The 13,374-nt window shown below is 37.1% G+C and overlaps 1 protein-coding gene across 6 annotated transcripts in view; it reads right to left on the minus strand.

Annotated features, from left to right (window-relative positions):
• Positions 1-240: 240 nt before the first annotated feature.
• The window catches only part of METAP1D (methionyl aminopeptidase type 1D, mitochondrial), an 87,611-nt gene continuing 74,477 nt past the window's right edge, over positions 241-13,374 (minus strand). For 3 of the 6 annotated variants that reach the window (XM_027865694.1, XM_027865691.1, XM_027865693.1), the window contains 5 exons: positions 11,893-12,056; positions 3,820-3,917; positions 1,876-1,923; positions 887-965; positions 241-757 (listed from right to left, as the gene is read on the minus strand). In XM_027865694.1, coding sequence (XP_027721495.1) covers positions 679-757; positions 887-965; positions 1,876-1,923; positions 3,820-3,917; positions 11,893-12,056 — 468 coding nt within the window. In that variant the 3' untranslated portion in view covers positions 241-678. Of the gene's footprint in view, positions 758-886; positions 966-1,875; positions 1,924-3,819; positions 3,918-3,946; positions 4,020-11,892; positions 12,057-13,374 lie in introns of those variants that run through there. The other 3 variants (XM_027865692.1, XM_027865695.1, XM_027865697.1) reach the window with 3 other exon arrangements.

Below are 13,374 nucleotides of genomic sequence, written 5' to 3' on the forward strand. Positions count from 1 at the left end.
TACTGGATGGCACTGGCAATAGGAATAGTGGTAGCATTCTGTCACTTTCTTATGTACAAATACAAAGGGATTTTTCTTTTTAAAAAATTCTCTTAGCAAAGAAAAGCCACAACTAGAAGTAATTTTTTTTCTTATTGTGTGCACTCAAGTATGTGTTTAAAAAAAAAAGTTCAAACACTTCCACTTTACCCCAAACTATAGGAGAAACATTGTATTGACACCACCGACAACTGGTTTAAAACACAAAACCTTTTACTTGTGCAGATTCAATTCGAGGAAATGCTTGGTTAATTACAAAGAAGTAGAATTATGCTCCTTCGGGGAGTCCTCTCCTAACCAGGGCTTCGCCAGTTCCGTTTCTTTCCAATGGAATTTGAGACTTCAGACAGGAAAGTGTCAGCCTGATTCCTTCTTATCCCGAATTAGGAAGGGGGAAGGCAAGTTCCGTGGAACCTGACACTCCTCAAACCTCCGAGGAGTGGTCTTCAAAACTTTCGACTATAATCCCTCACCCAATAATCAAATTAATTTTCAGAAGACCCTAGGTACCAGGCTGCTTTTTCTCCTGGATCTGCCTTCACCGTGTCTTCTAAAAACTCTCCAAATGAGTTTTTAAACCTTTCTCAAACTAGCAAACCCTAAAGGATCGCTATCCCCAAGAACTCCTGGATGCAGCTCTTAAAGTTCTTCAAGCAGTTTGGTCAGGATTTCGGCCCCTCCAGATGTAATTACGATGGTATGTTCAAACTGCGCTGATCTGAAATACACATTTAACAATTAGGAGAAACTATGTAGGTTAGCAGTATTGAGACCTTACCCCAGAATTCTGGCTGAGAGCTGTTGAACTTGAAATAAAACAAAGAAGTAAAAGGATCGAACTAAACACCTTTTATTATCTGTAGAGACTACAGTCCATTTATCCTCCAGCACCTTAAACTCGGGGGATCCCTCCACGATGATTGGCTCTGTAATGGGAAAAATATTTACTTCAGTGACCTCATCTGATCTTTGTCAAACACTGTTTGGGCTCATTATCAAAAGATTTATAAAAAGGTTTATCTTCCAAGTACTTCCCCACTGTCTCCTGTTGTCATTCTGTAAGGTTTCTTTAATTGAAGTTTTGCTTTCACATTAAACTACCAACTAAACAGTGGGAAGAAGAAACATTAAGGCATTTAAACATGTATGAAGTTACCCGTCTCATTTTTTAGAGGGCATTTTAATCAAGCTTTAATTAAGACCCTGTGGATAATCACCACCAAAACGCAGGCCCCTCTTATACACATCAAACAGTTTAAAAATATTTGAATTTTTAAAACATGCTCAAAATGTTCATTAATCAGCAAAATAACAATTTTCTTATTTTCCTCTAATTGCTTTGCCATTAAGTCACACTTAGGGGGAAAAAACAGTACTTTTCCATAGCTGTGTATGGGTGAGAGATCTGGATGGGGGATCTAGCAGTTATTAAACAAGCAGAAAGCAAATTGGCACAGGACGTTTGAAGATCTGGAGAAAAAACCAGAGAGCAGATGCAAACCATCCAAGTGTTAAGGAAAAACGAGGGTTACAAACACCTCAAACTCGTAACACTACACTGAAAAGGGAATTAGATATTGGACGGCTGCCGTTTCCAAAACGGGCTGGAGAAATGTCTGAATTAGGAAGATGGGTCTCCAGCAATTAGATTTAATAAGATTTACTATGGAAGAAAGTTTTCTCATTAGGCAGATGAGTGGCTTTGCTCCAGCCCAAGTTTGTAGCCTCAAGGCTCAACGGAGATGGAGCCAGACAGACAGACAGACGCTTACAAGACGTGCAGAAGAAAACCCGGGAAGAGCGAGGTCTGGGACTTCAAGCACTCGGGAAACTAACCTATAGTAAATGCCATCCCCTCTTCCATCAACAAATCACTGTCGTTAGCTACAAAAGAAAAGCATGGGGAGGGGTAGGGAAGAGTGAGAGAAGGAGAAACATAATTAGGAGTTTGGGCCACTTACTCAAAAAGCTACATTGCATGTGTGAGTTTTTTAAAAATAATTTTTTTGGGGGAGGGGAATTTAAATTTAGAAGAGTGAAAATCTGGTGAAACATAGAGAAAAATAATCTTTCAAAGTAACTCACCTTCCAAGGAGATATAATATACCTACCAGGCCTAAGGCCCAGTTCCACACCCCGCCCCAAGACAAATCCACCTGAAACCTCTGAGTTATAGGAAAGAGAATGGTTTGGCCTAGGTGAACTTGAAGCCTTCTTGTATTCTGGTCCCAAGTTCACCCCCTCTTGGAAAGCCAGAAAGTACTGCCTGCATCGTAGCCTCACTCTGTCGTCTCCCCAATCTCCCCACCTAGCCAAAGAAAGCTATAAAGTGAATGAATCTGTGGTCAGAGAAGGGGAGGGGAGAAAACACCTCTCCAAAAGTTTGTTCCAGTCAAGGGGTGGAATGGGGGTGGGGAGTCTATCAGAGTTTCCAGCATCAGTGGTGGGGTGGAGGAGGCAATCACCCATGTGGCCGTCACCTTGAGAAATGATTTCCAGGTGTTGGCACATGGAAGACTGAGTTGGAGAGAGCTATGTAGGAGATTCCCCAGAAGCAGGAGGTGGAGTCTGGGGACAGACAGAACCTCCACAGGAACCTCGATGGCCTCCTTGCTACCTACTCCCTTCTACAAGGCTCAGACACTGGATATGTGAGCGAGGACACTGTTGCAGGGTGCGCTTAAGGAGAAAGAAAGCCAATGCCTGGCAAGTATGAGTTCTGAACTACTCGGTTACACCAGCACAATTTCTTCCAGATGGTTAATTCCAGTAGACTGATCTGAAAGACTGTCTTAAAAAAAAAAATAAATCACAATACAGCACCAGGTACTGCTCCCCTGCCCCTAATTCTGCCTTTCGAGAATCGAGAAGTTGTGGCCAGAGAATTTGTGACCAGAGAGCTCACACTGGATGGCTTAAGGTGGGGCTCTTTTGGGGACATAGAAATCCCTCAAGTTTCAAAAACTGGGGCAAGGCTACCTTAGTGCCCACATGTGATTTCCCCATCCTCTCCCCTGCCCCAAACTCTAGGCGAATCTCAGGACCAAAAGTGAACTCTTTCATAACTACACCCATACACTCCCCACTCCTACTTTTGCTCACACCCTCCTTTACACCCACTAGCCTTACACAAAACACTACTTCCTTTCCCCACTCCCACCACCCTCAGCATAACTCTACTTCTCCTTACCACTCCCCCCCTTCACCCCTGCCTCATTAGAGGGGCACACACTACCTACTGGCAGTGAGAAGAGAGGGGTGATAGAGGAACATGAGGGAGGGAGGAGTAGGGAGGTGGGTTACAACCTAGAACTCACTAAAGAGGTAGGTACATGCTGCTAAATACATCAGCTGTCAGCGCTGTGTAGGATGTAATGAAGTTTAACCACAACAGTCAGCAGTTTGAAAAGGGGGCAGAAAAAGAAAAACAGAAAACAGTCATATGAGCATGCTGGGACATTGATGCAGTAGAGTTTTGTTTTTATCATGGGTAACTTTTTTCGAGAAAAAATATCCCTCTCTACCTTCCAGCCAAGTACCTTTCAGGAGAAGACATAAAGCAAAAAAGAAACCTTATTTTAAGATTGGAAAACTGCAGGGCACTAGTCCAGTAACATAATGTGATGGTTAAGAGTAAGTGGGGTTTTATGGGTGTGCAGTTTTGGTTTTTGGTGGTATTTTTTGGTCTTTTTTTTTTCCATGCTAAAAGATGTTAAAGAGGTTCGTCTGTGGGGGCATAGCTTCTATTCCGCTAAATTTCCCCTATGTTAATTTGCTTACCATGATGCCAAATTTCTGGATGTCCATGAAAGTAGGATCCTATTCCATGCCCAACAAAGTGAGGACAGACTTGCAACCCATTTTCACAGGTTATTCGGCTTTAAAAGTAACCAAACATGAGATGTATTATTTTTACAGATGTAGTGGGCAATCATTTCAATGCAGACTCTTGTCAAGCATGGCCACTTAGAAACAGTCTTCTGAAGTATAAAAAAAGTAACCATATTCATTAGTCAGTTTATAACATTAAGGTTTCTTTAGTGTGCTTAAATAAATTTAACTCCCTACCTTTTTTGGAAAGTAGAAACACACACATGTAAACATATAAAACCCATAGGCACTATTGTTGCCCCCTATTTAATTCAGCATAGCTTTAAATGAGGCTTGTTTTAACTTCTGAGCATTTATAATATATCTAGATATTGAGTGCATACACTGGTTATGCAGATAGAATTCAGAACACAAAAATCTACATTTCTTTTGTCTGAGATTCACTAGAAGACTACATAAGTCACTGCTGGTTTGAAGAAAACAAATAGACAAGAAATATATATTAGAAAATGTTTTGACTCTTCACCTACCTGATTCTTTTCATTCTAGTCTCTTCCAAAGAACTACATATTTTGTAAAGAGGCAGGTCATATCTAGTCAAATCTTTTTTTGTCAGTGTTCTTATAAACATATCCAAAGCATGTGATCATTTGGGAACTCTACACTAGTCCTGTAACATTTACAAAGTTAATAGAAAATGCTTAATCACTGCAATATATAAGCTAAACAGTACTATTCATTGAAGCTAAGTAGCTAATACACATGTACATGCTTTAGACTGCATTTTTTTTAGACTAAGTATACGATTAGCATTCAAACAAAAAAAAAACTTTGTCTGAAAGGGTGAAAAGCCATGTTTTCAAAATCAAATGGACACACTTATTTCTGTGAGTACTCGAAAGATAAGTACTTATACACCTCCCATTAACTACTTATATTTTCATACTGATGAAGGGCTTTGTGGCACATTCAGAAAATTTACCCTGCATGAATCATGGTCCAAAGGATTTAGAGGCACTACAATTACAGTCCTTACTAGTGCCATGGGACAAAGACCCAAATCAAAGTTTCAAATGGATCCTTGGCATTGGCTTAACATGCAAACAATGCTTTGGAGCTAGAATCTTCAACATTTTGGGCAAAATCACTGTCTCAAAACATTTTCAGCCTTCATCTGACTTTTCTTTAAGACACTGAGTTGGACCCAAAGCAATCATCTATTCTGAAGTCACTGTGTCTATTTTACTAGAGGCTCAACTCTACCAGGTCTTTTCTCTCATTCAGGTATAATTTTAGTCTAAGAGATTACAGAAAGAAGAATGTAATACAGAGCTTACAGAAATGGAGCCAAAGGGTTATGAAAACCTTATAAGCTTCACTGTATGTTTTATATTTTATACTTTGGTCAAATAAGCCTTAGGACAATTAAAAATTTTTTCCAAGGTTGGATTTGCAAAAGTATTAAGTCACTGCTAAATATATACAGAAGGAAAAACAGAGATTGTAAAAATAATATAAGCACCAGGTATTTTAAAATAAATGCAGTCTATTGGAATTAATATATTTGTGTCAGGCTACTCCTAAAACATCTCAATATGGGTAACCGCATTTGACAAAGCATTCATTTTTCAGATAAAGAAACAAAGAAGCTGAGAGGAGTATTCTGTTGGTCAAGGAAAACATTTGTTGTTTTTCAGTTGTTTCAGTCATGTCTACTCTTTGCAATCTCATTTGGGATTTTCTTGGCAAAGATACTGGACGGGTTCACCATTCCTTCTCCAGCTCATTTAACAGACGAGGAAACTGAAGCAAACAGGGTTAAGTGACTTGCCCAGGGTCACACAGCTCTTAAGTGTCTGAGGCCACATTTGAACTCAGGAAGATGAGTCTTCCTGATGCCAGGCTTGGCACTCCATGTACTACTGCGCCATCTAGCTGTCCAACAAAGCCCTGAAGATGTTGACCTGGGGCTCCAGTTCAACTCTCCTGATTCCAAGATCAGGGCTTTCCCCACTACATCATGGTATATATCATGGTCTACTGAGAGAGGTTTTAGGGGATAATGTGCAGGGCTTGGAGTCAAGAAACCTGGATCTGTATCTGATCTCAGATATTTATTAGCTATGTGATCATGAGCCAATCACTCAACTTCTGTAAGTTACAGTTTCCTCATCTGTAAAATGTGGATAATAATACTGGCACTACCCACCTCACATGGTGGTTGTGAGCAAAGTTCTCCAAAACCTTAAATTAAAGCACTATAGAAATATGAGTGGTTCTATCTAAAGCCCAGGTATGTATTTCCTAGTAAGCCATATCAGAAGGGATGTTCCCTCCCTCGCACAGCCTGACATTATTTTGTATTTTTTGGCATTCATTTTCTATGTAGTTATCTACTGTTTTCTTCCAGTAACGATGTAAACTCACTAAAAACAGGAACTTTTTTTCTGTTTTGGTTTGTTTTTATTTTGGCCTTTGTATTCCCATGACCTAGCAAAAGGTCTGGCACACATGAAAGGCTTAATAAACGTCTGTTGAATTATGGTATTTCTTCTCCACCACCTTTCCCACCTCCCTGCCCCTAAACACAACAACAACAAAACCTGACGGTCAGGGCCTTAAATGCTTGCCATGCATCACTTCCAAATTTTAAGAATGTATTGCAAAGAAAAAAAAGAAAAAACTGAGTCAAACCAGTATGTTCATTTCTAAAGAAGAAAAGAAGCAGTATGTCCATTGTGAAATAGTCTTTGAGCTCTCCACTACTGTTCATAAGACATTCTGGGAGTACCTAGTTGGCCAGAACCATTCTGAGTTTATCTTCCTATAACAATTGATTTGCTTGATTCTACTAGAATGTCTAGTTCTAGCAATACCATAGAATGTATGCATTATGGATGCCTGAGGTCAAAGGAATACAAAGATGAAAGGAAAAAGAAAGAACAGAAAAAAGTATGGTTGGCTCCTTTATTGAATACCATCTACTCTACATCATCCCCAGTGACTGATAATTGGGGGGGGGGGCGGTAAAGCTTATACTTCTGAGTCCTTGCTTCTGTGAATTTTCATTTGGGATTGGGATTTAGTATTTATATTCAGTTACTGGGGGCAAAGAGGAAAAAAATACCTCATGATGAGCATTTAAACTGACTACCTACAACAATCTGGGGATACTTACTAATAGATCACATGGCTATTTGCCTTTTTTTGTCATTTGGAAACTTCACATGCACAGACAATATAGGGGTTATCAATGGAGAATCTCATTCATATTAGCACTAAAACAAATTGTATAACCCTGTTTGGCAAGGAAAGGTCCAATGTGTGAGTGTACTCCTTACTAGTTCATTCAGAATGAAGATGGTAGTGCCAACAACACTGAGATGTGAGAATTTGATGCAGTTCCTTTGTGGTACCAGAAGTGGCAGTACCAGGATCTATTTCAATGCAAGGATGCTTCTCTTGCCCTGGACAGTGGAGTATCACATCTATTACACTGCCGATGGATATCTGCCTTTTCTGAATTTAAGCTGTCAGTGCTAGCTTTTGTATAGTTATTTTCTCTGACTTAAAAGAAAACGGGAACTAATGTGGAAATGTTTAACATGATTGTACACGTATAACTTCTATAAGATTGCTTGCTGCCTTGGGGAGGGCAGAGGGAAGGGAGAAAAATTTGGAACTCAAAATCTTACAAAAATGAATGTTGAAAACTATCTTTACATGTAATTGGAAAAAATAAAATACTGTTAAGTGCAAAAAAAATAAAATGGGGAGGGGAAGGTATTATATATATATACTTGGAAGTATAATTTTTACTTGCAAATATTCTGAGCACATTCATAATTTGAAGTTCTTCACATAGGCTTTTCAGGGGCAAGGGTAGGGATAGAAGAAAGAAGAAGATATAAGAAGATTTTATGCATCTTATTCTTTAAATTTATTTTAAATCAAATAAATCTTGTGTCATATTTTTAAAGGCAGTTTCCAGCTTCAAATGTTTCACTTAGAGAATTTCATCTTATGATAATTTTCTTTAGTTTAATTCTCTTTGAAAAGAAGCTCATACTCAACTAAAATGGTTGTTTCCTGGTTGAGGGGGAGGGGTTTGAGAAGGAAGGTTGGGCTTATTCATTCTCCAAATGGATGAAGGAATAATAAATGTATGGCTATACTCTTTAAAGAAAAAAAAAAGAATGCATATGACTACAGATTTAATGAATTTTTGTAAGCTAGTAGACAATACTAACCCTTATACTGATCATGGTTTTTCATTTAAAAATGTCTTTGAAGTGGTTGACGGTACCTGATTTGGTAAGTTACAGAATCCCACCTGAAATATTTAAGATATTTTTATATTAAGTATTTATTTTTGACCGAAGGAATGTACAAGTCCAGGGGACTCTTTAATAACAAGTAATGTTTAAGTATAATTAGTAATATTTTTGAAAACCAACAACTGTTTTTTGAAAGAAAGGTACGTTTTTTGTTTCAAACTGGAACACAAATTATTGTATTTTTCTTACAATACTGCTGAACTTTTATTTGAGGTTTTCTGTTTCTGAAAAGCAGACATGATGGATTGAAATAAAAGATAATTTATTGCAATGCTTACTTTCAAGTGCAGAGAGAAGCAGTGTAATTGTAATTTACAGTAGCTGTCAAGGAAAATCTATCACAGATGACATTAAAATGACTTATTTTGCCTGAGCCAGTTATTGTTTAAATGTGCATAATCTCATAGAAACAGATTATTTTTAAAAATCTGCTTTATATTGTTCTAAATTAATATCAAAACATATACTTATGAGTTAAACATTTAAAAACCATTTATTGAGACTTTGATCATGGAATTTACACCTATGAGTATGAATTATTTTTACTGAACTGTAAAATATTTGGAATGCACAAACCTGTATCTTTACAACATTTTTATAGGTACAAATCTATCTACAAATGATAACTTAACAACATCTTTAAGCAAGAGGTTGGGTGTCATGAGTTAGTACCATTAGTGTCCCTAACAAAGGTACATTTGTCAACATTTTCTTGTTTTATACAATAACACTAGCAAGTTATTATCCTGCATTTCCTACAGAATTCCAAAGCCTATCCTAGTGCCGAAGTCCTCCATGTATAGTATATAATATAGTTATTAATAAAAATCCTCAAATTCATTTTCTACAGGGAACTCATGGTATGTGTGGGCTAAGATCAGTTGTTGAGGGGGAAGGGTATGCTAAAGATGATGAATGTCTTTTAGCAAACAATGAGCCCAAGTTGAAAGGTTTGTAAACCTTCGGATTGTAATGGTTCCAAGTTCTTTTTTTGGCTATGGATAATGTCTTTTTCTAGGTGTATTGCTATTCTTAAGATTTTGCTTGCATATGAAAAGGCAAAATAATAACTATCCAAAAACATTATATTTCAACAAACCAAGGCAAGTATTTATCAGAATAATTTTTCAATTTCTTCCCCAAACGGTACATATAGTGCATTTAAATAATAAAAGTGTACTAGGGTAAAAGTAAAAAGTTCATCCTCTATTATTTTTCATACAGTTTTGTAAAAGTAGTTGCAAGGCTTGATGTGGTTTCCAAAGAAGCCTGGGCATGCAAATTCATAGTCTAAGAAAACTGACCTTTGCATCCAGATAGCTAAAAATCCAATGTCACTTTCAATTCTACTCTTCCTTTTTTTTTTTATATAGCTAGAATTAATGTAGTGAATATGTAATGAAATGCATTATCCTGCATGGAGATTTATCAGATTTTCCAATTCAATGCCATGCTTTGCCAGTGCTAGCTGGAGTTCACCTGCATGTTGGTGTGGCGTGTGGCTCTTTTTGTAAAGAGTTAAGTCGTACACAAAAAAAGGGAACAAAGGTCAGCACCCAGCCGCCACTTGAATGTGAGATTTTTCTTTTTATTCCCCTTGATGTATACTAGGCTCTGTGTTATTAGTCTTAATGATGGAAAATTGTAGTGTTGATACAAATCTTTTTTTCAAAGTAGTAGGCGGGAGCTCCATTTGTTAGTAAGTTTTTTTGTGACTAAAAGCCACGGACAGTACATTTATGTAGCAGTAAAAGGCCTAGATGCTCTTTCCATAGCAGAGCTAATTATTCCTACTGTGACCTTACTGATCTACCCTGTTCCTAGTACATCTCATCTGCACGCCTGTTCCTCTGTGTAGATGGTGTCAGAGAATATGAAAAACCCTATAATGAAACCATTTTCATGATGGAGAAAGGCTACCGGAGTTGCACTTGCTACAAAGAGGCTCAATTATATGAGTAATTGTGATAATTTTCTACATTCATAGCCTTCAATGGGGAAAAAAGAATGAGAGCCACAAAGGAAAATTACTTTAACAAGAAAGTACAGAGAGTAAAAATGGAAGAAGAGACAAAAAGGGGGAAAAAATAACCAGAAAAAAAGTTTAAAAAATAGATCTGGAGGGAGGAATAGCAAGACAGGGAGAACAACAGAAATGCTCAAAAAGCCTATGTGCAGCTGTGTTGCACAATTAAATTGAATTTTTTTTTCTGCAGTTGATGAATGTGACTACTGCAAATGTGCCTCTGTAGTTAGCTATCATTTGTTGTTCCGTGACAGGAAAAGGATAATTACCTCTCAGAGAGAATCAAAGGCTGACATGCCCTTTAGACACAGCCATGAATGCAGAGCTCGATAGAATGCCTGAATAAGAATCTAGTGTTCTATGCCCCCTTCTACTGAAGAATAAATTTGGTTAAAATGCAAGAGTACCACCAGCAAATTTGTTGAACCCTAGGTGTTCACAAATATGAGGTGCATCTATCGACTCATCCCATTTGCAAAAATAAAACTGCATTTTGAATTCATTTCTATTATATTCATGGACAGTAAGATAGTGAGATATGCATTAAATTTCTTTTCCCAGTAGGGGTCTGATTCAACATTTCCTAGGCAAGAACAGAAAGACACTATCCTTTTTTTCCCAGGCTAGTTAGCCTATAATTTAAAACTGTCAAAAACACAATTTTGTTCAAAGTCTTCAATAAAAGCTTCTCAGATATAACCCAAAGAGATTTTACTAAAGTTTGATGTAGACTCTGTTACAATATTTTAAAATCTATAAATACATATAACTGATATCTTACCACTTTTTTCTTAAGTATTTGAAGGCTCACAAAGAAAAAAAGACAGCATCTTTCCAAGGTGACTAAGCCTTTCATGTTTTAGGCAAACAGAATATATTCAATAGTTTATATTAATGAGAAAAACACTTTTAGAGAATACCAATGTGACCATCTTCAGTGAAATGTGATGTCTTTTAATGAAAAACAACTGCATGTGCCCTATTTTGCAACATTTATCAAAAAAAATCTAAAAATGGGTAATAGAAGCAGCTTGAATTCAGAAAAGACAAACGCACATACACACAAAAACAAGCCTAATGGATCATACCTCTCCAGAGTATTATGTGTAAACAAACAATGACTCACAATAAAAAATGGGTCTGTCCAAAAAAAGGACAAGGAGTCTTCCTTTCTGATTATTTGCTTAATCTCAGTTTTGAAAGGTAAAAAACTCTGGGGTGAATACCTAGTTGTCTTTGCAGTAAGGAGACATCTTTTGGTTAGAGCCTTCTTAAAAGTGAACCTTTCTTTCTGCTTCCTCACCCTCCTCAGAGTGTTGGGACATCTATTGTTTTCTTAGTGAAATTTATTTAGTAACTTTTGCAGTTTTATGTAAAAGGGAACCTACAAAACTAGAATGAACCTGCTCAGTAAAAACCAAGGGAGCTTTGTAGACACATTCTGTTTCCATAGGTGTCTTTGCTGACCTCAGTGTAAGTCACTTTTTAAAAACCTTTTCTTACCCAGGGAACAACATTACAGCCTGGCAGTTCACATAGTGATATCAGACTGAAATGATGGTTCTGAATCATAAAACATGTCATCAGTTTTATACCAAACCACCAATAACCTTTGTCCTACTTGCCAACCCTCCCTTTACTTGTCAGTATAAAGCTTACCTGATTGTGTTTCCAATTACAGAGAAGGGAGCCCCTGCTCTGCAAGCTGCAATTGCTTCATCTCTACATCTCCTGGCAACCTCCACTAACTTTTTACCATATTTATCCACATTGCCCACCAAAAATGTTTCGGAAGTATCTCCGTGGTAGCCATTGTAATAGACCTACAGGTAAAAATGTCAAGATGTTTTCTAGTTGTCAAATTCACTTTCTCAATAAAGTGTATATTTTGAATGAATTATGTATCTATTTTCATAGATTTGTGTATCCCCAACTTCCCCTTTCCCCAACTCCAAACAGTATTACGTGAAATTTGTTTGTAAAACATGGGATGAAAATACTGCACCTCATTCAAAGATTTAAAAAAATGCAGTTATGTAGTAAAACTGCAGAGCTTAAAATAAACAGAGGACTAATAATGTGCCACTACTTTGGCACTGTGATTAGTAATGCCATTTGAACATTTTGGCTCACAGATTTATCTTTGCGTACAACAAGGTCTAGTGGGTATAATAACCTCATCATCAAACACCACATTGTAAAGTTGTTCACCATTAATGGGCAAAGAATTTGACCTAGGGTTGGCACACAGAGGACTATAAAACTAAGACACATTCAATATATTGGAAATAATTTCTTTAATATAGTTAGAATATCCCATGTATTCCTATGTATTTATCAATTCTGCATTTTAGAAGTGAAGATATTACTACCAGAAAAAATGAGGGAAATGTGTCCATGCCCTAACACACAACAGGGGAATTTAATGCCAGCATTTCATTCCCAGTAGAATTGGGAATATTTGAAAGTTACATTACAGCAGACTATTGTTTATCTAGAAAATTTAGGGAGTGATGTTTTCTGGTTAGCTAAATAATCTGGAAAACAGAGAGTTATAGAATCACAGAACCTTAGGGCTGCATGTGATTATCAAGTTTACTGTCTCCTTGTTACAGGTGTGAAAATTAGAGTCTAAGGTCACATATCCAATTACTTATGTGAGCTGGAAATATTGGAACATATGGAAATAAGAATAGTGCTGCTGAACAATAAAGCTAAACATCTGAATACAGTAAAATGTACTCAAAACTAAAATGATGCTGAACATAATTTAACTGTCTTTTAGTGATTAAGAAGGCAAAGAAAGACCTTGTGAGTTCAGGTTCACTATCATTTTGAACATCAGGGATCATTGTCTATTACTGTTGGTATGGAGAGTAGAGTGGCTGACTCTTTTTGCCATTTCACATATCTGGAGGCTGTACTTTGGAATAAATTCTTGATATTAACTATGTGTCATGTGTCTCTTTGCAAAAGTAAAATGAGGAATGTGTTAGTTCCATGAGCTTGACCTTTCTAGTTATGTGAAGTCTGCATTGATAATAAGACTTCAAGTGTATATAGTTTCTCACAGTACTCAACAGGGTATCTTCAAATGTCTAGTGATGCAGTAAACGATTATGATCCTATTTTACAGATTGG

This window comes from Vombatus ursinus, unplaced genomic scaffold (genome assembly GCF_900497805.2).
Source record: "Vombatus ursinus unplaced genomic scaffold, bare-nosed wombat genome assembly UNPS02014779.1, whole genome shotgun sequence".
In the NCBI taxonomy this organism is placed as follows: domain Eukaryota; kingdom Metazoa; phylum Chordata; class Mammalia; order Diprotodontia; family Vombatidae; genus Vombatus; species Vombatus ursinus.